Source organism: Gymnoscopelus braueri (assembly GCF_963280865.1).
Source record: "Gymnoscopelus braueri genome assembly, chromosome: 10".
NCBI classification, from domain to species: Eukaryota; Metazoa; Chordata; class Actinopteri; order Myctophiformes; family Myctophidae; genus Gymnoscopelus; species Gymnoscopelus braueri.
The window spans coordinates 33,350,691-33,377,630 of NC_137611.1; the positions used below are offsets into that span (position 1 = coordinate 33,350,691).

At 41.4% G+C, this 26,940-nt stretch overlaps 2 protein-coding genes across 3 annotated transcripts in view; both read right to left on the reverse strand.

Annotated features, from left to right (window-relative positions):
- Positions 1 to 12,399, reverse strand: part of ccdc18 (coiled-coil domain containing 18) — a 28,337-nt gene extending 15,938 nt beyond the window's left edge. Inside the window, exons 1-15 of one of the 2 annotated variants that reach the window (XM_080439429.1) lie at positions 11,910 to 12,399; positions 10,194 to 10,398; positions 9,436 to 9,627; positions 9,186 to 9,295; positions 8,885 to 9,013; positions 8,449 to 8,545; positions 8,238 to 8,359; positions 7,721 to 8,009; positions 7,521 to 7,608; positions 7,059 to 7,246; positions 6,648 to 6,758; positions 6,325 to 6,456; positions 5,802 to 5,936; positions 3,434 to 3,511; positions 17 to 133 (exon numbers count right to left, since the gene is read on the reverse strand). In XM_080439429.1, coding sequence (XP_080295555.1) covers positions 17 to 133; positions 3,434 to 3,511; positions 5,802 to 5,936; positions 6,325 to 6,456; positions 6,648 to 6,758; positions 7,059 to 7,246; positions 7,521 to 7,608; positions 7,721 to 8,009; positions 8,238 to 8,359; positions 8,449 to 8,545; positions 8,885 to 9,013; positions 9,186 to 9,295; positions 9,436 to 9,627; positions 10,194 to 10,398; positions 11,910 to 12,013 — 2,097 coding nt within the window. In that variant the 5' untranslated portion in view covers positions 12,014 to 12,399. Of the gene's footprint in view, positions 1 to 16; positions 134 to 3,433; positions 3,512 to 5,801; positions 5,937 to 6,324; positions 6,457 to 6,647; positions 6,759 to 7,028; positions 7,247 to 7,520; positions 7,609 to 7,720; positions 8,010 to 8,237; positions 8,360 to 8,448; positions 8,546 to 8,884; positions 9,014 to 9,185; positions 9,296 to 9,435; positions 9,628 to 10,193; positions 10,399 to 11,909 lie in introns of both variants that reach the window. The other variant, XM_080439428.1, reaches the window with a different exon arrangement.
- Positions 12,400 to 13,162: 763 nt separating this feature from the next.
- Positions 13,163 to 25,999, reverse strand: mtf2 (metal response element binding transcription factor 2). Its single transcript, XM_080439430.1, has 15 exons — positions 25,804 to 25,999; positions 24,626 to 24,824; positions 24,269 to 24,350; positions 22,253 to 22,363; positions 22,028 to 22,128; positions 19,938 to 20,083; positions 19,688 to 19,783; positions 19,388 to 19,456; positions 19,175 to 19,298; positions 18,641 to 18,708; positions 17,712 to 17,882; positions 16,413 to 16,515; positions 16,194 to 16,252; positions 15,922 to 16,029; positions 13,163 to 15,725 (listed from the first exon to the last, which is right to left on the reverse strand). Exons 1-15 carry the CDS (start codon positions 25,806 to 25,808, stop codon positions 15,341 to 15,343), a joined length of 1,827 nt encoding a protein of 608 aa, XP_080295556.1. The 5' UTR covers positions 25,809 to 25,999; the 3' UTR covers positions 13,163 to 15,340.
- Positions 26,000 to 26,940: the final 941 nt, after the last annotated feature.

Sequence of the window (26,940 nt, forward strand, 5' to 3'; positions counted from 1 at the left end):
TTGTCCAGTTCTGCACCTTATTTCTCTGTTGTTGCAGCTCAATGTCATAGTTGTGTTTAATTTCTTCCATCTGCTTCAGGTAGGAGCTCAGCTCTTCCCGACATGCTGACAGTGATGCCTCCAAATCACACACCTGACAAAAAAAATTAATAAATCACACCCAGTGTGAAGTGGGCGGTGTGGTCATCACAGTGGTCATCACAGTGATGGAAGCTCACTTAAAAAAAAATATGATTTTTTGAAGTGCATAGTCCTATTTATAGGTTATTAATGTCATCATGTGTCTCGCTAGCCAATCACAGTGCTGAATAGAGTCAGTCAATAGAGTCAGCCAATCACAGTACAGCTAGGGGTGTACTAATGAGCCAATCACAGTACAGAGAATGAGGTGTCCCAACCCCACTTATAGGGGCGGCTACACCGCCCAACAAAAAACAAGAGTAAGAAAGTATAATATATTAATGCAGCTGCATCCGACTTATACTACGGTCACATACCGTTTAAGGTAGAGGAGAGTCAATTCACTTATCTGGGAGTAACAGTTACGCGCAAGTTTAAAGATCTTTTTCCAAAAAACGTTTGTCACGACTGCAGCAGTGGTCGCCTCTCACGATGTCCCTTGCTGGTCGCATAAACTCAATCAAAATGAACGTTCTTCCTAAATTAACTCATCTTTTCCAATGTATTCCAGTGTTCATTCCGAAGTCATTTTTTACATCTCTAGACTCCACTATTTCATCATATATCTGGCAGAATAAGAGACGTGAGTAGGATATTACTGAAAAGGGTAAAGAGGGACGGAAGCATGGGGCTCCCCGACTTTCGCCATTACTACTGGGCTGCCAATATTCGCTGTCTTGGCTTTTGGAATCATTTCTACTGTCAGCCTAATTGCCCAGAGTGGACATCTCTAGAGCTAGAGTCGTGTAGGAATCTGTCGCTTCTGGCTCTCCTCGGTGCACCGCTTGACCGTCCGTTGCCTGACTCTATAGTCAACCTGGTTGTGCGTCATACGCTGAGAGTGTGGGCCCAGTTCAGAAGAACCTATAATTATAGAGACCTCTCCCTGGTGAGTCCTGTTGCCTCTAACCATCTTTTTGTCCCATCACTGGACTTGCCTTTTAACAACTGGCAGGGGAAGGGTATTAAATGGTTTAAGGATTTATTTGTAGATGGGTATTTTGCCTCCTTTGATCAACTTTCAAGAAAATACAACCTACCAAGGTCACACTTCTACAGATATTTGCAGGCCAGACATTACGTGTGCTCTGTGTTACCTCCCTTCCCCGAAGAGCCCAACATTAATCCTATCGATCAATTCCTCTTTTTTGACCCGATGGCCAAAGGCTATATCAACACTATATGACATAATTTCCAATTTGAGGCCTGTGCCCATGGTCAAGATAAAAGCTGACTGGGAACACGATTTGATGATCACGCTGTCCGCTGAAAATTGGGACTTTTTTCCTCCATACATAAGTCCTCACTCTGTGCAAGGCATTGTTTAATTCAGTTTAAAATAGTTCACAGAGCTCACATGTCTAAGGCCAAACTTGCAAGTATATACCCTGACACAACCCCTACCTGCGACAAGTGCAAGAATACTGATGCAACCCTCATTCACCAATACTGGATGTGTGCGCAATTGCAACCATTTTTGGAGGGTGTCTTTAATACCCTATCTACTATTTTACAGCGAACATTGAACATTGTCCTGTCTGTCTGTCTGTCTGTCTGTCTGTCTCTCTCTCTCACACACATGAAGTAAGACACAGACACAAGACAGACATGTGTGCAGATTCTATAAGCAAAAAGAACAATGTTCCTATCAAGATAATATTTCACCGGAAGGAAAAAATTAATTAGTTGCTCCACTGGGCCCTCTACAGATCTGGTCAATGGAATTTTTCTATTGACCAGATTTTTCTAGCCAAAAGGTGTATTTTAGACGTGAGGTGGGGGGCTCCGAGTTTGGGGGGCTCCAGCAAACAAGAACAGACAACAATGATGAGAGTAATAAGCCAAACCCTCTGACCTAAGTGTCATCTGATAACAAGGCGTTTGAAAGAAAACAGAACTTCAGTTCAGATCGCTCCAGCTGTTCAAGTCAACATAAATACCTTCACATAGTGGCCATTTTGCTCTACATCATACTACATGGGCAACTGGGAACCCGGGGGCCACATGCGGTCCCCACCTTCACTTAATGCTTCAGGTTAATGTCAGAATACTGATATATTATTGATTTCAGCTGTTACAATTGCAAAAATGAACCGCTTTAATTACTTCAGTCGTAGTAGCTTAATGACTGGTATTAAAATTCTAAAATTGTCTTTTTTTATGTCCAATGTATTTGTATTTAAGTTCATAAAGTTAACATAAGTATAAGTAAATGCATTTGAAATTAAATACAAATTTTACTTTTCAGGATTCCAATTCAAAATTTGCAAAAAATAATAATCAGAATTCCAATTCAAAAATAGCAAAAATAGCAGATCTACAAGCTTGTAGATCTGCTATTTGTAATACTTTTGTGTGACATAGAATGTATATGCCAATGTGTGGCATATACTGTCATGACAGTATATGCTATGTGGCCCTCTGGAGTGAGTGTGGAAATATAGTGGCCCTCTCCATCAGGAGCTTGGCTAGTGGCCACGCCCCCCAGGCCCCCAGCCTGTTACAATTTATGAAGAAGATGCTATGTATGTACAGTATACTCGCCCCTGGGCCTTGTATTAAAACCTAATAAAAAGATCTTGAAAAGAAAAGAAAGTATAATATATGATCTGATCAAAGGTTATTTTCTGGCTTTTTGTGTGGTTAGCTGAGGAGTTCCATCACTCCATGGGGTGCTGCCCATGGAGTGATGGAATTCCTCAGCTAACATATTGCTAATAAACTGCAAAGAGGCCATGCACCAGAATTCTATTTGGGGATCATCAGTCAAGAACACTTCCCATATTACATGGTTTGAGTACCAAGTACCATCCAAATCAGAAGCCACACCCCTCTGACTAAATATTATATTAGCCTGTAACAACCGTTACAGACACCAAGAGGCCTTGTTTGCACAGAATGTTTGTGTAGTTCTCTTTCTACAAGTATGACTACCTGTAACCATTGTTAACTACTTGAACCCTGGCATCCCAATTTCTGGGGCCAACATTATCTGAAAAAAGCCAAGCTTATAACGCGTTACAACATGACATGCTGTATAGTGTGTGTATGTATACACTATATATACATACACACACACTATATATACATACACACACTGTTTATAGCAACCGTTGTTTCTTCCATTGCCATATACAAAACAATGTTGTGCGTTGTGCAGTCGTGCTGGAAGACAGAACTTTCAGCACGACTGTTGGGACCATGATCTGATGTACTGATGTGTCTAGATAGACTGGTAGTGTTTTATACTGACCTTGGTGGCAGACTCTACTGACTGCTCTTTGAAACTCTGGAGTACCTCCTTGCTGTGTCTTGCTTCAGCCTCCCGCTCCTTTCAAGAAAAACAAACAACATTCAAGGGATGTATGGTATTAATAAAATGTATGACCGTGTTTTAAATACGATTGCTTCAATCCTGCAAAGTTCAGACTTTTTAGATACTAGTGAATTTGCTCATTGTTGCCTGCCTTTCACAAGGCTGCCTGCAGAGGTCACCAGCACTGCAAATTCCTCACATTTCCTCACATTTCTTGGCTAAGAAGGTCAGAGGCAGGGGCAGGGTTTAACAATCTATCAATAATCTATCAACAGTATTCTAGAATTGCTGTCATTTTCTAAGATTATATGTTTTAAAAATAGCCCTTCTCACGATGCATAGTGTTATTATAGGTACCGGTAATATGTATTCTTTGTTTAATACTTAGGTGGACCTCCAGTACATCTTTTCAGCTGCTCGACAAGACCTTTTCAAAACATGGATAGTGCTGTCTATCATGGCAATATTTGATCACGTTACTTATGATCATAGTACATGGAATAACATAAATTACAAGCTCAGCAAACTCACTTTCTGCTGTAGCATCTAAGACCTGCTTTTGGCCATGTATTGTTATGTATGTATTGTTTTGTGTTTGTGGCTACAGACTAAGCACTGTTAAAAAAAAACGAACACAGTAATGATCAGAGAGTGATATGAGACACCGAAACATTATCAGATTCAGTGTTTACTCCTTCTGACACTACCAAAATCAAGGATATGCCATGCTGATGGGTGGTTTCAATTACGCTTAATAAGTTCTGTAATGATTTCAAGTGGATTCATAGTCTTAAAATCAGCAAAGCATCTTGAAGTCAGCACAGTGTAATCCTTTGCACACCTAAATAAAATCTTTGTAACAGGTGCGTTCGTGGAGTATACACACGTACAGATAAGAGAATTAACTAGAAAATGTGCTCCTCGGAGCACAAGTCTCCGCCAGCAGACCCGTACTATTTTAATCAAATGAAATCACTTACCCTATCTTTAACCATAGTTCTCTAGGAATGTTCTAATTCTTACTTAAAATAGAACATGTTACTATATCATAGCAATTATATTATCATAACAATAACTAATGAGATAGAGTAGGGTAAAAGATATGTTCGATGTTCTTTACAGACTCTTGTACTTTTTCTTCCAGAGATTGTAGCAATCTTTGCTGTGTCATGTTGTCAGCATTTGTGGCTCGTCTTCGTTTTTTGTCATTTAGGGATTCTTTGTCTCTGTTTAGTGTTCTTTCTCTCTGTTTCTTAGCTTTGGCCTTCTGCGCCTTTGCTTCTTCATCAGGTTTCAGATGATGATTTGCTGCTTCTTCAGTTTGCGTAATGGGAGTTAGTTGCATTGTGTGATCTCAGCCTCTCCTGTCTAAGCTATTTATATATTTATATTACATATTGTGATGTCACGTGAAACTGACCAATGTTAGGTGTTCTCAGAGGGACACACACACGCACGGACGGGTGATTTGTACTGGAAGGTACTGTTCCAATCAAGACTGATTGATCCTGTCTTACCTCACTTCAAAAACATAATGGCTTTTTGAAGTGACACACCTATTTATAGGATTTATTTCGTCATGCGTCCCTCTAGCCAATCAAAAGCATTGGTGTCAACATATTGTCACGTGTCACGTGGAGCTTGACCAATGTTAGCTTGGCTAAGGGGGGGGGGACACACAGCGGGACGAAGCGAAAACATGCTCTCCGCCTCCGGCGGAGACAAAAATCCACACAACACTGTTTTCACTTGCTCAATTAAGAAGGACTCAATTTGGTGAAGGACCTTCTTCAGGCATCATAAGTGACAGTTTAGATAGTTTAGACTAGAGGACAATAGTTGTATAGATTCTGTTTGTGAACAAAATAACTCAAGAATGTAAAATAAGCGATCACTGCCTTTGATTGCCTTCAAAATGTATAATTGTGAAAGTCAGGATAATGGAGGGGGGGGGGGAATGGACGTATGTTTCCCTCAAAAGCACTCTGATCTTCTTTCAGTGAGATTTGAGTGTTCCAATGTTTCATATTCAATGCAACCAAAACAAAACAAGAAAAATAACTAAATAAAAACATTCTAAGTCCTACAGATAAATCTGAACGGATCTTGCCATCTGAGCCATGCAATGTCAATGTGGAGCAAATGTTTCATCATTAATCTTTAATCTACGGAGCAACTATTGAAGATATCTCACCAATATTTGGGGTTACATCATGGCAGTGTAACTACAGTAACTACCCAACAGAAAAAAACTCTACCAAAGTTTAATTGTGCTTTAAGTCAGGTCCATGGAGGCTGTTCTAACCTGTGTGAGCTGCTCCAGGCAAGTCTGTAGAAGGAGGAAATCATTCTGTGCCACTTCTCTCTCCCTCTGGGTTGAATTGAGCTGTTGCTCTAGCTCAAATACCCGAGATTGGGACTCCTCCACAGACAACTGCAGCTGGAGGGAAGACAACATATTTGTTGTGATATTGTGACAATTCTATCACTGAAAAAACTCCTATCTCTGACATAATTGGTGCCGTTGAGATTGGAGGGTGTACAATTTATATTTACCCTCAAGGTACATACAGTATTTAAGCGTTTTTCCAACAACACCATCCCTTATTAGCACCGATGTGAACCCTGGTTCATAGGTTTAAATAAGGTGGTCACACACACACACACACACACACACACACACACACACACACACACACACACACACACACACACACACACACACACACACACACACACACACACACACACACACACACACACACACACACACACACACACACACACACACACACACACACACACACAGAGAGAGAGAGAGAACGTACCACTTCTGTTCTGTGCTGCAGCTCTGTGCACTGCTGAGAGTAGGATTTCTTACACTTGTCCAGTGCCTGCTGGTACTCTCTCTGCTTCTTGCTCATCATTGACTGGTAATGCTGCAGACTACTGGTCTGCTCCTAGAAGACACAAGGCGTGATGAACAGACAATAGGTCATAACAGACAAGTAAATCTTGTATAAAATGTACCTGTATGAATGTGTCTATGTCTTATATGTAAGTCTGTGTGTGTGTGTGTGTGTGTGTGTGTGTGTGTGTGTGTGTGTGTGTGTGTGTGTGTGTGTGTGTGTGTGTGTCTGTGTGTGTGTACCAGTAGCTGTTTGTCCAGTTCTGTATTCTTCAGTGCAGCCTGACTGTACGCTGATGTCTTCTCCTGTAACTGCTTCTCCAGCGCCGCTACACGTGCACTCTTCCTCTTCACCTGGAGAGCCATGCACACACATACACAGACTTTGATTGCACATGGCAGTTTTCAGACGAGAGTAGAACACATCCCAAGGAAACAGATTTATCACAGGTTGATATTTCAAATAATAAACTGTTCTTAAAATCAACTTCATTCATTAAATCAGGCTGCTTGGTTAAAACCAAACACCTAAAATAATTTGAATGAAGGAAGAGTTGAGGAGAAGAGAATGGCTGGGGATAGCGGCTGCATTATACATGTTTCTAACAACTGTTTCTCCCTCACCTCCTTCTCTGTGTTGGCGGCCTGGCTAACCTTTCCCATCAGCTCGGTGTGGAGGTTCTGGTAGTGGGAGGCTCTCTGGTCCATGGAGCTGTGCAGGGCGGAGATCTCCTCCTGGGCCCGACTCAGACGCTCCTGGAGCCGCTGGGCCAAGCCATTCTGTCTGCACCGCTCCGACTCAATGGACTGCAGCGCAGACAGCAGCAGCTGGTAGCGCTCGCCTGCAGACGGGGGCCACGGTGAGGGGTAGAGATGTGGAGGAGTGGTAAGAGCGAGTGGAGAGGAAGATGGCGAGACAGGGAAGGAAGGATACAAGTGTGAATTTATTTTTTCCTGGTTTCCCTACATAATAATAGTATGATATGTAATGCAGCAACGATCTGTGCGTGTTTTCACAGAGTTTTATTTTATTATATGAGCAGGATTAAGAGTTATTTATTAAACCCACAAAATGAACACCCAAATGAAAGTACCTATTTGGTCTGGCAGTGTTACCTGGCTTAGACATGGCTAGATGTGTAGTTCTGCAACAGTCCACTGGAGGCATGAGGCAGGGTCTGGCACATAATGGCCCCTCAGGACCCTGCAATACAAAACGACTAAATCATGTGTGCTTACAAAGGCATGAAATGAAATGTGTGAGTGCTACAATTGAGGGTATGTGTGCATGTGTTTGTTCACATCTCCCCTCCCACCTCCTTTAGATGCAGCAGGGCCAAAATGGCTTCCAGGCTGGCCAGCTCTGCTTGGCTTTGCTGGGACTCTCTGTGGCTCTGTGCCACCCTCTGTTCCTGGGTCTGGCTCAGAGCCCGCAGCTCATCCAGCTCTTTACGCAGAGAGGCCAGCTCCCTGCCCTCCGCAGACCGCTCATCAAGCTCCCTCTCCACGCGGGAGGCCCGCCGCCTGGCCTCCTCCAGACGGGCCTCGAGGTCGGTTCTATCCGCAGTCAAAGTCTTAGCCTGTCTTACATCCTCCTTCAGCTGGCTAAGTGAGGCAACAAGAGACTATACAGTTATATATGAGAGTGACCCAATCAGAGCAAGTGTATCTGAAAAGATGTAATAAGTGATGAATGAAATCTATACTTTATGTGTCCACAAATAGTATAAGCAGATATATTTTTTATATACACAAAGACTGATTTAATCTTCTTTGATCCTCAAGTGTATTGGGGAATGGGGCTGCGGGGAAATAAAAAAAAACATGGAATACCTAATGACTTGGCTCTGTTCTGCCTGCTGCCTCTCCAATGCAGCACACTTGCTCTCCAACTCCTCTCTCTCTCTGTCACACTCAATCAGACTCTCCTTTAGTTTGCCCTCGCTCTCCGCCACCTACAAAATATATTGTCAGAGCAACATTATCTCCACCACTGCTGAACTCACATTCAGAAGAACTGAAGAGAAGCATGCTATGAGCGTACCTTCTTAAGCTTAACAGATACAGTGGCCTTGTATTCTTTGTAAGCTTCTTTGAGTTTCTCTGCATTTTCAAGGGCTTGGTTCCTTTGCTGCTCAGCCCTGTAAGAGATGAATTGGTACAGCCATTATGATGTTATTGGCTATATTCACATGGCGGACATTTTGTTCTAATGACATAACCTTACCGACATTGTCAACCAGTCAGTGTTCCACCCGGGCACCAGGGTAAAAATTTCTCATTGGAAGAGTAAGGAGACCATACAGTATATAGGAACAAATCTACCATGCTGATTGGTTTCATTCAAGTAAGTTTGTAGTTTTAAAGTAACAGACAGAAATGTTAGCATGTTCAGTGATTTCATGCAGCTAAACACACCCCATTAACAGAACCTTGGTAAGTCAGATTGCAGCAACCAAAGTGGAGGATGCATATCTAACCGTTTTCCCACTGCTGTCCTGTTGTCCAGTTCATCTTTGAGAGCACTCAGCTCCTCAGTCAGTCTGGTCGCCTCAGTGTCGCTCTGGGCTGCGGCCTCCTGGCCCTGCTCTGCTCTCAGCCCTGCTGCCCTGGGACCACCACACAACACACACCACAATCACAGTCTTTCTCTAGAATAAAGATATATCAAGTCCATTAACTGGAACTCTGTAGCTTCTGGAAGGAGACGCATGTTTAGAAGATTTACAACAGCAGTTTGTCAGCTGACAATAATAACAGCAAGTGTGGTTGCGAGGTTACCTAAGTTGTCTGGCCAGAGACTCCAGCTCTGCCTCCAGGTTGAGGATCTGTTCACTCATGACAGCCACATTATTGCTTCGGACCCCTATGCTGGAGCCCAGGACGTGGAGCTGGACAGACACAGATGTACATCTGATCATCTCATCCAAGCATCAAGTTTACATCACAGCTTTTTATGATACAAAAACACAGTTTGGGTCAGATGTGTGTGTGTGTGTGTGTGTGTGTGTGTGTGTGAGACATATTGTACCTGGCTCTTGGATGAGGACAGTCGGTACTGTGTGCCCTCTAGGTCACTGATGAGCTGTTTATTCTGCATGGTCAGACAGGCGTTCTCCTGACGCAGGCAACCCACTTTGTTTCTGACAGGGCCTGAATCCATCTCCAAAGACCTGGCCTTGCGTGATGCAGAACGGTGGAAGGATGGATGGCTAGAGGGGACCTGCAGGAAAGAGATGGGAAAGAAAAAGGAAAAGATGATGAAATAAATGAGGCTGTGTGATTGTAAACAGGGATGTCATTATGTGACCTGAAAAGAGACAAACATTTACTAGTAAAGTGTCCCAGTTGACAAAGACAATAACTTTTTTATACAAAGTATAAGATTGTTGTGATATTAAGTAAGAACTTCAATCTACCGTAAATTTCGGACTATAAGCCGCGACTCTTTTCCCATTTTTCGACCCTGCGGCTTATATAACGGTGCGGCTTATCTATGGATTTTTACAGCTAACGGCCACTAGGGGACCTCCTAAATCTATGGATTTTACACCCGCGGCTTATAGTCCAGTGCGGCTTATATATGTACAAATCATTCAATTTAGCTGCTGCGGCTTATACTCAGGTGCGGCTTATAGTGCGAAATTTACGGTACTTTCACCACTGAATACATCCATAGCAATAATCCAATAATCGTCATCAGGTCCCCCAGCAAAGTAGGTGGCCGTGAACAGGGAAGCAGACGTGTTATGACCCATCTACTGTACACTTTTACATCTACGATCTCACCATAGATTTGGAGGAAGGAGAACTAAGACTGGCGGCAGCTGCACGCCTCTCAGACGTTCCACTGACAGACTTCTCCACACTGTAGCTGCCAGAATGGGACAAAGGGCCATCTGGTTTCTGCAGGTCATCTAAAGTGAGACGACCGGGGAACCCAATGGGTGTACTCTGGTAGGGAGGCTCAGGCTGGTCATGCCCTCTTGATTGACTGCATAAGAGGTCAAGATAAATTAGACATGGAGATCGATGGAAGTGAGTAATTGTATCAGCAAGCACCATTAACAATTTGACAAATAACAGTTTACATTACAGCATTGTTTAAATGTATGTAATTTATTGATACACATTGATACTCCAAGCTTACATAACTTACAGTACATTGTGTACTTACGTACCTAATGTAGAGTAAGTACATATGTGTATTAATAGCCCTGGTCCAGAGCGTTAGAGAGTAGAACTGGCTAACGCTGTGGACCAGGGCTATATTAAGGAATGCTATTTACAACACTTCCAATCAAATATGCATAGATACTCTTCCACCCAAACCACTAGGATACATTCAATTATCTGTACAATCACAGCAAAATAAGTGCATCTGAAGCATAGAAGCCATGTTCTGGGAATAAGTGTACAGTTATACAATTGTTTACATGGAACAACTGCATTATGATTGCACTATATTACAGCGTATATAGATAATTAAAAGGATACTAATGAATACTTAAATGTATAGCGTACTTGCAAATAATACCCTTCTTGACATCTGTCCATTTGAAGCTTTTCGTTGCCTCGTTCAAGTGTAACAAATGCATTAGTACATATCAAAGTACACATAACAACTGCAGTAGCGTATTATAGTTACTAGTAAAATGTATCTGCTGGGTTCTTCATTGCAATTGCAACAACACAGCTGTCCATTTTGAAGCTCTTCAAGCTTCAAAGCTTCAGAGATTCAAGTAGACTATGAGTATGTACTCAATTGTATAATGCTTCACTTATTCCCAAATGTGAACATGGCTTTTAGATTCATCAGATTATGTATCCAGTCAGTGTTTTACTGCACATAAATTGTACTTACTTGGGCAAGTACAGTAGAGTATAAATGTGTTGTTACATTTTATAACTCAATGAATACACTGTAGGCTACCTAATGGCATAGTCACAACAATGTTGTTGGAAGGCAAAGTGTTTCATGATTGTAGGCTCTCTCTTGAAGAGCTGTCAAAGTCACGCATGACTCTCACCCAGTGAGGTGTAAAGTAACTAAGTACATTTACTCAAATACTGTACTTAAGTACAATTTTGAGGTATTTTTTTACTTTACTGGAGTACTTCCAATTGTCAGTACTTTTACTTCTACTCCACTATATCTCAGAGGCAAATGTACTTTTACTCCACTACAATTATTTAAAAACATAAATTACTAGTTACTTTGCAGATTTAGATTATTATTACAAAACATACATTACCCACTTCACCTCTATATACATTTCGGCTATTTTCAAAAGATTTGTATACATTCTACACATTTGAAAACTTTGAAAACGTCTGCATAATAAGTACTTAAACTTTGTACTTTTGATTCCAATACTTTTGTACTTTTTACTCAAGTACATTTTGAATACCGGACTTTTACTTGTAGTAGTGTATCTACAATGCAGTATTGATACTTTTACTTAAGTAAAACATTTGAGTACTTTTTCCCACCACTGCTCTCACCTCAGTTGCTCTCCGACACTCTGTAGACTGAGCTCGGTAAATCGAAGCCGGTTCCTTAAAGTGGCCACATCATCTTCGTTAAGATTCTCCTCGTTTTCAAACATTAGTAGAGGACAACTTCTCCTATCAACTGTGTCTTAACGGTCACTTTCCTGCTAGCAAGTTCAACACGTACAAACCTAACTTTAGCAAACGTGTATACGTGCAGGCTGACATGAGGAATAGGGAAAACAAACGGAATACATTCCCAAGAGACAACTTATAATCAGAAAACATAATAAAATAGCCACCTAGCTGTAAACAAAGCGCCGTATCAACAGGTTGGTATATTTGGAAGGTACCAAATGGCCCGAGCCGCCCGACTAAGGCCAAGTAAACGTAAGAGGCATGCTTTAGAACAATTTACTTGCAACGTTCGTGGTGTCATAAAAACATTAAACCAACGGTAACTTTATCAATCTATTCAGTTATTTATCCACGCTAGCCTCACTGCCACAGTTGTATCTTCGTTCGTATCCCTTCCTACGTCAACAACGTGCTTTCTGATTGGACAATGGATCACGTCTGTAAGGTGATTGGTGCAGAGGTTTGTGATGTTTGTGATGCCCAAGGGCCGCGAATAGTGGCGCGTTCTCATGAACTGTCAACTATACAATCAACTGCAGGTCAGATTACTGTGTAGTGTAGACAGTGGTTCCCAAACTGGGGGTCGGGACCCCTAGGGGGATCCCCAAATTATTTGGGGGAACATAAGAGAAGATTTTTACGGCGTGGCTCTATAGAAGTGATTCTCAACCTTTTGAGGACTTTTAAAGGACCCCACTTTGATATGCATGATTAGACCATGGATGGACCCCCATTTGATAGCATTTTAAATATCTGGAACCCCAACTTACACTGTGAATTCTCAGTGTTCATTTAACTCTGACAGTATACAATTAGAACCAAATGCTGTTACAAAACCCAGAAAGATAGTTACAGTAGCTTTGGGCAAAAGAAAATACTCTTCACTGTGCCTGTCCTTCATTACAGTATCTACACTGTTAAAGAGACAGAAACCAACTGTAGTCAGGCTTGATTACTGAGGAATTGTTTGAATATAATAGGTTTTGTGCATAAAAAGCTAAATACCTTGTATAATCAACAGATTCAGGACAAAACCTTCAAAATATGTTTTTTTATTCATCATTTAACAAAACAGTTTAGGAAGCAATATGTCAACCTATATGGTAATGTATAAAATGTAACACAACTCTAGGAAACATAGTAGACTTTACATGTTTATTCTTTGGCCATAGAAGCCTGCTCAAAGCCAGTAACAAACAATATCTAGCTTCTAACACTGGCAAGATATAAAGGAGAAAAGCTTCAATGTACTGTATGACAACTTTAAAATAAAGAGGTATCCGTGTCAAAAAGGCCCATCCCCTTCACCTCAATGACATTTTCTTCCCAGTAATCAAAACAAAGAAACATCTCCAAAAAGAGATAGTGATTGAATTATTACCTTTTGCATTGTAGTAAAGCACAACATGGGGGGGGGATCCAGTGATTTTGATTGTTTACTGACTCAACATAATAATGGACCAAGACTGACTTTGCTCTAATAAAAAGCAGCTAGTTTGCAGAGAAATCATGGTCTAAATAAATGCTACAGTATTCCGACACAATCGTTGAAAAATTATTTCAATCAATGCCTATTTTCCATACTACACATGCTGGTGTATGTTATACAGTGAAGTTTTTGAGTAATTATCCTGAGTCTGTTCAAGGTGAGCTTGGCAGTAAAAGCAAACTTTAAATCTAAGTGCACAGTTTTAGGATGAAAAATAATAAATAGCACCTCCAATACAGAAAACTGAACGCCTGAGTCAGATATCCATGTAAAGTATTAATAGTCAATGTTGCTGCACTCTTTTTCAAGCTAAACAGAGCTATAATGACAGAAATATATGTATACATTGTTTTAAAGTATTTTTAAGGGCTGATTTGCATAGGCAGCTCAAAAGAAAAACAACAGTACAGGTCCATGACAATTTTCTGATTAAGCTGCACTATACTTATTGGAGTAAAAAAAAACATGTTAACAGTCACTTTAACAATTTCGAATCATAACACTTTAAATGAGATTATATTTGTTCAAAACAAAGACAGACAAGTTACTTGTAAAACAAAACATACAAGAAAATACTTTAGACAAAGTTTATATATTTTTTACCATTTCAAATTAAGCACAAGTTTTGTTAAGTAAAGGTTTTACTCGGAAGCACATGCCCACGAAGAAAAAACTAAATCCCTCCCTCTGACTTTGGACACTTAAGCCAAATTTATACTTGGTTGTGCATTGCTTCTCGCACTGAAAATAGCTCATCTACAAGCTCGTCCGCCATTTTCAATGCGCAAAAAAAATACAACACTGGCACGCAACTAAGTATAAATCAGGTGTTATATGCAGAAGTAACACTGTTCATTAGACACCAATTTTCAGGATATGACACTAATGCTTGGTTTTGGGAGACCAACATCAGGAAATTATGTCATTTGCTAAAGATAAATAAAAACTATGGCCGCTGCTTTAAGTGAACCGGTGAGCTCAGACTAAGCGTCAACGGGTGACAACTTGACAATGTGGGTGACAATGTGCAATCTAGTAAAAAATTATGATCAGAAAAATATGCCTTTCTGTACTAGAGGCATATCAGAAAACAGAAATAGTATTGTTAATAATAGACATAGTAAATGTATATAAAGTAAACAGGTCTGCAGCAGCACAACATTATCTCTTGTTTTGCATTCTACTTGGAAAAAAGCACTTTCAACAAACACAATTGAAAGGCCAGGTCCACTCAAGGCAACAAGAGGCATTCACAGCAAGGACTAGAGAAGATGGGCACACTGATGTGAGAACATGTTAACCCATTTGGTATCATGTTAACAAAGTCGGTGATCTGAGCTTCCTTGATAAAGAATGTCCCATCTGTCTCTAGATTCAAACACCATTCATACTACCAGACCTGTGTTTACATTCTGCCAAAAACGGATGTCTGTCATTTTGTTTTATGTAAAACTGCTTGGGAACATGTAAGAAGAAAACAAAATGTCAGTCATGGAAATTAAAGTTTAGCGGGGCTTGAAATGTTACGCACTGTAACAGTTCACTAAAAGCCCACAGGTAAAAATCAGTCAAAGTCAAAACAAAGACAACATTCAAAAGATACTCTTTACCTTAGACTCCAATGCACTGTAATAACATTGAACTGCTTTAACCCAGGAGGCTTTACAGTAACCATCACTGGTGTAACTCATTCCCATGTAGACTGCACAAAAGTCAATCAATTAATGCTTTCAACAAGGGTAGAGGAAAAATGTCCCTAACAGATTCCTACACCTGTTATAAGAGCTGGTTACAAGTGACGATGATGATAAGAAAGCTAGGAGGCAGTGACTCCTTCCCATTCCACCAGGTACTGGACCTTTCCATCCAGGGTGACCCGGCGGGCCAGGACCCTGTACTTTTCACCACAGGCTAGGCGGCCTGCTGCCCCGAAATAGCTGCTGATGGAGGTCTTAAGGTGGGAGAGCTGCCTGTCAGGGTCAAGGGCATGCACTATGTTGGTGGAGTGGAGCCCAGTAAGGGGGCCCGGGGTGTCCGGGGCTGAGAGGTGAGGATTGTTGGGATCAGTGTGGCTGGGAGGGGGGATCTCAGGGTTGGAGTGCTGCAAGGCCCGTCGTGGCCTTCCACGTTTTTTCTTTATGGGGGGCGCAGCGATGGGCATGATGTGAGCTGTGGCACGTCTCTTACTGGGGCCGCAGAGGCTGAACAAGCATGGAAAAGGGACAATATAGTAGGTTAAATGTACGTCAAAAGTCTCAAAAGTCATTAAACAAAAAATTGATGTTGAAATAAAAAAAATGCTCAAATTTACATACACTAAATTTCTGAAAAATGCCTAAAAGCATAAAAAGGCCTAAATGTTGACAAACAAGTCTGTGCTAAATAAGCATACTTTACCTGGACTGCATTGAAATACTTGTTGAGGTAGTTTCTGTGGTGCTCAGGGCTCCTACTGACTCCGCATCTGAGTTACAAGATGACAGTACAGACCTGTCACTCCTGTTGCTGTGGAGTGGGAAGAACATTACATTAATGTATTTGCTTGAGCAAGTGCGCAGTCTCTCCAGCCAAGTTACTAGCACTGTAGTAGTTTCACTACTAGCCACAGTCACAAGGGTTATGATTACTTAGGAGTTATGCAATGTCTGCTCCATGTACTGCTGACTCACTTGCTAGAGGTGGAGAAATCCAGAGCGTGGGTTTCTACTGGCACAGGCTCCCTTACTTCCTATGGAAGAACATGGAAAGAAACAACATTTCCCAGTTGCTTTCCCTCCCACACTCCATACAGTCACACTATGCAAATACAGTCAGTATACCCACTTACAGTTGTAAACCCCCCCCCCCCCCCTCCGCACCACCATACACACACACACACACACACACACCTGGGAGAGGAGTTCACTGGAACGTCGTAGTTTAGCCAAAGTCTCCGGAGAATGTGCTCCTTGCTTTCTCTTTCTTCTTGTTGCTGTGCCGAAGCTGGAAGTTCTGAAATGAAGACAAACAAACAAACAAAAAGCAGTGACCTTCTTTTCAGTCAACTATACTGTAGTGCATTCAAATGGATCGCTGACATTTCTACCTGAAGAGCCACAGTTTCAACTAAGTGCGTGTCAATACCAAGAGATTAAAGCACAGTATCAAAACACTGCAAAGCGATTGCGAAACTATTGTAACGAGGCTGGCTGTGTGTGAACTCTGTGAACTCTGTCTGCAATGACATTGCATTATCATCAAATAAACACTAAACACTTGCTTACAGTTGAAAATTAGGCACATAGCGAACACTGGCATACTTAGTCCAAAAAAAAGAAAAGAAAACAAGGCCATGAACAGTCATATAATATTAGATATCTAACTCTAGATGACATATGGAGGAATTTGGTGGTCAAAAGTCAAGGTCGAGAGACTCAACTCACAACCCCCACAGCGCCCGAGAGAAATGGACTTGTTGGTGATAACGCCCCCATACACACACAATTATCTTTAACTGTGATGTATATATTATCATCTTGTCTGTACTAACCCAGGAAAATGTATTTCCCTTCTGGACGATAAAGGACATCTAAACTAATATATAAAATCAGAGATGTGGCATGCAGCTCAACTATGCACATACCTCAGTTCTCCTTATTACGACTTATCTTTCTCAAATTTCAGGCTTGGTTTCACAAAACAAGCCCTTATCACTCCCCAAAAGACGGGCACAACAGCAGCAAAGCCTTGAGAAGCCGATGACTTTGCACATTGATGAGTGTACCATCTGAGTTGGCCAGCCATAGTGAACGGAATAGGTTATCTCCAGTTTCCAAATTGCACATAATACATGACAATGACGTGCACATTAGGCTAGCTAACATTAGCTAGCAAGCTTCAGTACATAATGTAAACAGAGTGGCTGCAAGCGGGCGCATGTCACTTCCACCCAGCCAAAGTGAGGACAGCATAACCAACTAACCCATTCAATCCGTGTCATTTTCGATAGCTATATATATATATTGCAACATAAATTCATCAGAAAACTGTTGGGATTTAGAAAGCATTTTTAGAATTGGCCTCAGGTCTAAATGGATTAAAGCGATGGGGATGTGGCTTGCGAGATTTGCTGGCGCAAAAGACATACACAAGTCTTAGGTAGTGACTATGTACAATTTGATAAAGAAAGCTCCTGAGACCTGTCCTACCTGGTGTTAGGCAGGGATTTGGAGGACTTGTGTCCCTTCAAGGTGATCTTGTGCGAGCCCCTCCATGGCTCTCGGCTGGTGTGCCCCTCAGAACTCGGGGGAGCGGGGGGGTATCGGACCCTCAAGCCAAACAGATGCTTCTTCTTCTTTACCTCCTTCCCCGACATGAACCTGAATCAGAAAGAATTAACGTTATCACATCACACGATTACAGGGGTAAAACAATGGGAGAAATATTTTTTGCACCAGCTTTCAACATTGCAGTTACGGGATTTGTTAGAATAGGGAAGAGAGAATAGAGAGGAAGGGAACTGGTCAAGTAACAGGAAGGCATAGTCAAATCAAATGTACAAAGTCCAATAAACATGAGGTGAATGATTGAGAAATTAGCAATGGATAGGTGGCACTACGGAACGCAGAAATGCTTATCGAGCAAGTGGAAAACGTAACCAGCATTTACAAAAAGCAATAGCGGCTTGCGGATAAATAAATGAAAAAGAGAGCAAAGGAAAACGTTGCAGTATAAGCAGCGGGTACTGAGTCACCATCAGCTGTACAATACAAGTACAAATATAACAGATAGTGTTGGTACTGCAGTAATAGACGTGTACCAAGTGATATGCCTGATTGGCAGAATGTGTCTGCAATACAACATGGTGACAGGCCTCAGCCCTTGTTCGGCAGTCTGATGGTTGCCAGGTGAAAACTGTTCTGGACAGTTTTGGGAGAGGAAGGTGAAGAAAGAGATGGGAAATGACGGCCAGCAGGAAGAGAGGAAATTAGATCAGCGGGGAAAAGAGAAAAAGAGGAGGGCAAGTTGAGTGACAAGGGGTGAGAATAGCAGGAGGGGATAGGTAACTATTTTTACATTATCAAGTAATTGTCAACATAATACCAATGGTTTGAAATAAAATAAAAAAACAACTCACAAGTTGCTATTGTTGGTTAGTGCTTTAAGAACACGTTCATATCGCACTGGTATTGGAGTGTCAGCAAGCTGTAGAGAGGAGACAGCATACAGGAGATGGCTAAATATGCCAAATATTTGAGAAGTTAACTGTATTGCTTCGAAGCTGTAACAAACTTACATGTTATCACACTGAAAATAAATGAAAGAATAATAGAAATAAAAAAGCAGAATTCCAGGCCTACAATACAGGCTGACCACATTATAATCTAATAGGATGTGTACAGGGTTTCAAAAGTCACTATCACGGTCTCAAATTGCATCTGCAAAAGGATTTTCCAGTACGGATTCCAATTCAATGAACACCTCCTCAGATATAACAATGCTACAGCATGTAGCATTGCATGTTTGGTGATAATGACTTACACAGAATTAACAATTTCATGCAACACTTCATTCCAATTCAAACATAGTTCTCCAACACCTGCCTGATCCCTGAAAGTGGTAGTCAGATGTTCAACAATGAATGGATTTTAGTTGCTACTAGAAGCCTGACCTCTCCCAGCTGCAGCAGGTCCCAGTTATCCTTGATGTAGTTCATGAGTTCTGTCTCAGAGTCAAAGTATTTCTTCTTGTGGATGACACTCAGGTTGTACAAACTCAGGTGGACCACATCCTCCCTGTACAAAGATTGAATTAGTGCCAAATATTGTAGCAAACAAAGTGTCATAAACTTGAAGTGTTTATATTTAATAGGCCCAGCACTCACCAACTAAGAGGCAATCGGCTGAGGTACTCTGGTCCACAGTTGCAAACTGAACAAATAAACAGATAGAACCTGAGGACATAAGTAGGAAATATGTTAACCCTTCACAATATTCCTTTCGTAGTTATTCTAGCATATTTTCTAAAGCCAATACATATTTAAGGCATATTAACAACTTTAACCTTGGTGTCCCGATTTTGGGCATGAAAATGTTAAAATGGTTAAGGGGATTTATTTATTTTCTTGGGAAGAGGGGTTGTGCCTATGAGAAAAGAAACTGGTGTGAAGGTATGGTATCTGTACCTGTCTCCATAGAACAAGGGCATTTGTAGGCACTGGAGACATTCCTCATGAAACCACTGCTGACACCTGCTGCACTGCAGCATCTTCTGAAACCACCTACAGGTAGACAGAGAGAGCGTAAGGGTTTTGGTGTGTGGAAATTCAAATGTTTCCCATATGATTAGTGTCTACATGCATATACATAAATGTCTTCATGCAAAGGTGTGATCACATTATTGAGCGTGTACAGGGGGACAGGTATTTTACTCACTCTCCTACCACCCCGCAGTAGCAGTAGCACTCCTGCATATTAGTCTTGTGACCCTGATCCCAGTCCAGCTCCTCCAGGGAGTATGGCAGAGACAACTGCCACTCCTGCTGCTGCTGACGGACTTCGGTCCTCGGTGTACGGCCCCTCTAGAAACCACACACACACACACACTATATTTTAACAAGAGGTAACCCCATTAATCGGTTTAGCCAGAGGCACTCGCTTTGATCCCCAATGATAAAATGGCCTGCTTGAGTCATTTTAGCAACACACAGAGTTTCAATTGATAAAATCTATTAAAAGGTGATTCCACAGATGAATAAAATGAGTGCATTGGTTTGCCACCAAACTCCCAACATGTTTTGCAGCAATGTGTGCCGACAGTCAAAGCTTTCTTTGAGTTTGATTAAGATTCTGCCTGGAATCATCCTTCAACAGCATACATTCTGAAGATCAATCTGTTAGGGATGCACACGAATATGAACATTTAAAAATATTTGTCTCCAAATTTGATTTTCATATTTTATTTGCTGTTTGATAATAAATTTAGGAGTAGAAGAGGCTCAAATTATTTCTGAGGATTAGAGCAAACTGCAAGAACTGCAGAAAGCACTGCAATGTGTCAGACACACTTTCACATGAGAGAGCAATACACAGTGACAGCATTATGAAACATTACCAAGGTCAAATGTACATCCAACTGTCCATTACTAGTTCACACAGTGGGGCCACATCATTGTGTTGACAAGCGTGCATGTGAAACCACTGAGTGTTAATTTTGTCGACTAAGACTAAGGATTTGATATTTAGTCGACTAATCCATTTCAGAAGACTAAAATAGGACTTTTTTCGGAGGGTATATGATAATTATTCCCTGCACGACATGCGCGATACGCTATTGTGTTTTCAATGGATGAAATGGTTATTAGACTGTATACGCTTTTTTCCAAAATAATCTGCACTGTATACGGCGTATACAGCATAACATGGTAGAACACACCACTGTGTGAAACCACAGTGCTACTGCTAATCACAAACATGGATACATGGAATACATTGCCTGGTCCCATAAAACGTAGCCTCGATCTCCAGGCTTTTATGGTTTCGTTTTGCTAAAAAATAAAAGCCTGGCCCAGCGTGTCGGTGTACTCGGTATGAGGAAGTGTTTCATTTCCCAACCAACCAGAGTGCAGTGGGCGTCGCTCGTAATGTTGTCTTAACGGGGCGGGGGTTGACGGACAGATCAGTGAACCAATGGGATCAGGCGCAATCTCTCGCCGGCTCTATACACCCGCCCCTCTATACACGAAATCAGGAGCGTTGGGGCAGCCTACAAAAAACGTTACCACTCAAATTGAAAAATTCTAGGAGGAGACAATACAAGATCTCAACTGTCACAACGCTTTAACCACAGATGAATGGACATTGGACAGCACTCGCTACTTAGTTTATTGCCAGCTAACTGATCATAATGATGAAGCATTATGAAGCATTACTCTGAACTGCCTATTTTGTTCTATTCCATTAACAGTATTCTGTTAAGGTAGGGTAAGTGATTTGCAATTATTCAAATAATTGCGAAATGGGTCTATGTTCTGATAGTGCTCGTTACTATAGAGTGTCCTGTCCATATAAGGAGTCTCCATGTCTCTCCAGCTCTTTATAAAAACAGAAAATGCATTTTCGTTTCAGTTTCAGTTTCATTTCCAATTTTATCCAATCAGGATAGAGAACTCAATCAGGATATAGATTAAACAAGTGAAATTGGAAGTGATGACACTAAGGAATGAGCATGAAAAATTGGAACTGGAACACTATAAAAATTAAGCTTAAAAATGGGTACTTTCTCCTGATTGGCTGAGATTTTGACACCTACCAGAAAATGTATTTTCTGTTTATTAAAGAGCTGGAGAGACGGGGAGACTCCTGTTACTGAAAAAACACTCTATAGCAATGATTACTATCAGAATATAGTGCTTTAACCTTTTAACAAAATACTTTTTGTTTTAACCCAAAAATATCACTTACCCTACCTTTAACTGGAATGGATGGATAAATAATACAAATTCAGGTTGGTAGTTTATCCATACCTTAGGTACAGCAGCAAGCTCACACTTCCTGCAGAGCCACTTGTCATCTGAGTCAATGACGGTGGCATCAATGATGGGGGAGTGACAGAGCTGATGATAGCCTAAAGAAAACAAGTACAGTTTACCATTGAAACTGTGCAATGGAGTCAGGACCCTGAATGTGGTCGCAACATGTTCTGACTGTGTTGAAAAAAAAAAATAATCCTCAGTGATAGGCTACATTACCTTGGCCACACTTATCACAAATGACAATCTCATTGGGTTCCTCTGAAGTCTCATCCTGGCATATGGAGCAGACTATGTCATCGTCTTCATCCTCATCATCACCCTCATCACCTGAAACAAACATGAAGATTTTTTTGAAAACTAAAATACATTATGTTAAAATTCTTAAATTGTACTGATAGATGATGGAAGGGTTCCCCCTTGTGATCCTTCCGTTTGTTTTCCCCTCCAAGGGTATTTTCTTGGAGTTTTTCCCTTGCTCAAATGAGGTCTAGAATGGACACAGGGTGTCATTCATTTCCTTTGTTGCATTTGAACCTGTAAAAACCTCTACACACCGCGTCAGGAGATCAGTCGGGTCAGAAAAGAATATTGAAAAGTAAATGTGTGCCCGGTGCACGCCGAGTAGACACCACACACAGTCGGCTGATGGTGCTGTTATGAGCCAGCCTGAGGAAATAAGTAGACACACACACACACACACACACACACACACGCACACTTTCTGCCTAGCTCTTGACATTAAACCTGCATGTTCCTACGTCTCTTTTTCTCACTCTGTCTCTCACATACGTACAGACACACAAACCAGAGTGTTCGGCCCCCCTCTCCGCCCATCCACTGTTATCGACGGGTGACGCCGACTGAGATGGCGGGTTGGGTAAGCAACGCCTCACTACCACTGAGGAGGGTCATTTTGCAGATAATGCCATGGATGGCCCACTATATCCACAATGATGTAATTGGTGCAGTACCAAAGCCAGCCTTTCTGTGGACCGTTAACTGTCAAGGCAAAGGAAGAGAGATAACTCTGGGCTGAGAAAGGCAGATAGAGGACAGCAGAGAACCACTCACTCAACCCGAAATAAAGCCAACAGAAAACAATGAATGAATGAAAGATGGCAAGCATGCTGCACTGCAGATTAAAAAACGTTTAGAAAAAGTAATCACAGGGTTTCCACTTTTCTTTTAAATCTATACACCATCAGCAGCATTAAACTTGAAGTCAATTTAATGTAGAAAACACTTTTTTTAATACAAAAAACGTTGTTTGTTGTTCTTCCCTCTGGTAGTTGGCATAGATGTTTTGTGTGCCAATTTTCCCGTGGGGAAATGTTTTGTTGTTACACCGACAGATCTGTGGATGATTTGTTGTCATGTTCTTATTTTACTAAGGGGGTTTTCAAGGATATTTATGTGGCTTTCTACTTTTCCTTATGTATTCATTTGGCCTTTTGGGAGATTTTTTTCCCCCACTACTGGCAATAAAATCACCAGGACATGTTGCGATTAAGAACTATCAAGAGATAACACTTTTATTTGTATAGCAATCATATATTGTATAAATAGTACTTACGTTTCTAAATTGATAATTGCTATGACACAAGGTGCGAATGCATGCCATATCTGGTTATGCAATACCCGTTGGACTTGTTGCCGTTGTACCCGAGTGCGGTACCCATTATCAAAGTACTCAGAATCTAGTTCATACCATCCAGCACAGGGATCTCCATAAATGAATAAAATAATAATATAACTACAAATGGCACAGCCAGTGGCACAAACATGGTGCAAAGCTTGGCTGATCTGTGAAACCGATGGGTTGGGTTTGCCAATAAGGGAAGCCGGTGCCTGTGGACACAGACAGACAGACCCACAGACAGACAGTTTGGACAACTGCTGGTCTGACCAAATTCCCACTCTGTACAACACGTCATCCCTGGGTCATAAGCGACACACATGGCCAAGTCAATTGGTCAGACGATGCCTGAGTTATGTTCAGGACAGATACTAGGTATACTCTTGGTTGCTTGTTTTTGCAGAAAATGCACTTAAGACTTCTGGTGATTAGTAGTTTTCGTTCCCTTCCTATGTTGAATGCACTTATTGTAAGTCGCTTTGGATAAAAGCGTCTGCTAAATGACTGTAATGTAATATAATACACACACAGAGACAGAGATTCCGTTAATGTATAGATATAAGACGATGGGAGCAGGGGAGGTTGATGGTACTTGCCTGTCTCGATATCCTTCCAGAGAACCCATGACTTAGACTGGTCTTCAAAAACCACAAAGCAGCGCTGTTTGTCACTATCAATCTGGAAAGGAGAACAAAAACATGCAGATTCTGAAACAGTTAGCTCCCCATGAACTGTTTATTGGATAAACATTGTGGACTAGTAACACAACATCATTTCTTCATTCTTCAAATAACTTGATTGGATTAAAAAACACCAAAACTTCACATCAGGCTTCTTTTACCCTAACCAGCCAGTTCACATTTTCTGAAACAAATCATCATAAAGCCGACTACTGTCTTCCAGGCTTGCGTGCCCTGGGAAGACTTACTGGGAACATCTCTGTCTCCACCTACCTTGGTGATAGTACCCAGGTAGAACAGACCGTCCGACCACCGGGCCAAGACATCTTGTCCCTCTTCGAAACTGTCAGACAACATGGTCTCGTCTCCATACTCTTCCCTGGCAGAGAAGCCAGTAGGGGACAGGGGCGCCGTGTGCGGCTGCCGCTGTGGGTGGGCTCTTTGATGGACAGATAAGGGGTCCACAGTTTCTCTGGATGTATGAAATGATAAAGTTGTTTTAATTAACTCAATTTAAACCACATGTAGAGGCTATGCTTTTTTCTCCCATCTTTCTAAGTCACTTAGATTGATAATATCGCCTCATGCTTGGCTTCATGTGGCATTTTTGAATAACTGAAATCAATGTGCAACATTTTCCTGTACTATAATGGTATTAAAATTGACCAAGTACAGTATATGTTACAGAATCATTATGTGGCTACAATTAGGCCATTCATATAATATCTTACAGTTGAAATACAGACCCAGGCACCACAGTTTACTATCATCCCCATAACATTTTGATGCATTCATGTAATATCTTACAGTTGAAATACAGACCCAGGCACCACAGTTTACTATCATCCCCATAACATTTTGATGGTCTAAGTACAGCTGATTTATCATGTAGCTGACACTTTTGTAATGAAATGACAACCACATTAAATAAGCCCCTCATTGCCATGCACATTTAGAGAATGAAACTCATTGTTGTTTGGGGGGAGATTAGGAGGAACAATTAGGAGCTCCAGTGACATCTGTCTGTCGTGGTGGCGTTGCAAGTGAACTTAATTAGGTTGCACAGAACACGTTCTATATGAAGTGTGTAAATCAAAACATGACGCTATTGTTTGACAAAAGCACGGGAATAATGCCTTTTTCCTGCACTGTCCATGAGTCACAGTGCTTCCCTTTGTTCGTACGCTGGTTGAACATGGTCAAGAAGATTATGGCCACACACAAGAAACGTAATGATGGACTAACTTTGAAAAAAAAATGTTATAAGCTAAAAAATATATATAGATATTTAATGTGTGGAATAATCCAAACGTGGTACGGCTAGAGTTAGTCATTATCATGCAAAGTACAACTGTCAGACAGGATTTGACCAAAGACCCCCGAGAACCCACACCTCCCAAAAGGAGAGAAAAACATGGTGATGGAGATGATGACAACAATAATAACGTTACCTCATTCGGTCACTTCAGCTGCCACAAAACGAATGGTGCAATAAAACAGCAGAATAGAACCTAGCGCCACTATGTCGGCCCCGAACCGTCCACGGGGTCCAGAGTCACTTTGAACGTGCAATGCAACAATACGCGACCCTCACGCGCGCTTCAAAAAATAACAAACGGATCATTTTCTCCTTGCGTGTTGTTCGCCATTTTGGTTTCCCGCTGATGATCCGCGAGGTGCATTGTGGGGATCGTAGTAGAACGACGGCATCTCTAGCCAAGATCTACAAGCTCATGCCAACTCGCCTGTTTTCACAAGGAGACTCCTGTTCTACCATTTCTCCAGTTTTTCTCCTGTTTTGGGAGAATACTGGAAATTACATCTACTCTGTTAAAAATGTCCTCCTGTTATCTGACGGTCTGAGGTTGGCAGGTATGCTGAAGCAGTTTGACAGGTACATGCAGGGCCGGATTACCCATAGGCCGTTGGGGGCGAGTGCCCTGGGGCACCAGCCAATGGGTGCACCCCAAAAAAAAAAAAAAAAAAAAAAAAAAAAAGGGGGGGGGTTTAAATAAGAATTAAATAACATAACCATAACATAACCCTAACCCAAAAACCGAAAATAAAGTAACAAAATCCGCAAATTTTTCGCGCGAGTGCACAATTTCGGCGCCCGCGCGGGCGCGCGGTGGGCACCTCAACTTCAGTTCGCCCTGGGGCACCACATAGTGCTAATCCGGCCCTGGGTACATGGGTGTGTTTGTGGTGTAGTGTATCTTGTAGACCAGGCCCATTGCAAGTTGCTGTACTCTGTCCTCTCTTAGAAGTACTCACATTTTGTACTCAAGTAAAAGTACCAATACCACCATGTAAAAATAGTCTGCTCTGTTATAAATAAAAGTCAGGTATTCAAAATTGACTTGAGTAAAAGTACAAAAGTATTTGCATTAAAATATATTAGTACTGAAAGTAAAAGTACTCATTTTGCAGAATGTCCCATTTCACAAGTGAGTGGGCTCACTCACTCACACCTTCTAAAATTTAAATTTTTATCCCGCGATTTTGTAACCCTATTTTTTACACCCAGTGCCAATTGTCTATGTAATCCTGGGCACTACCTTCCCTCTGCCAACCTAGGGAGGCCAGGG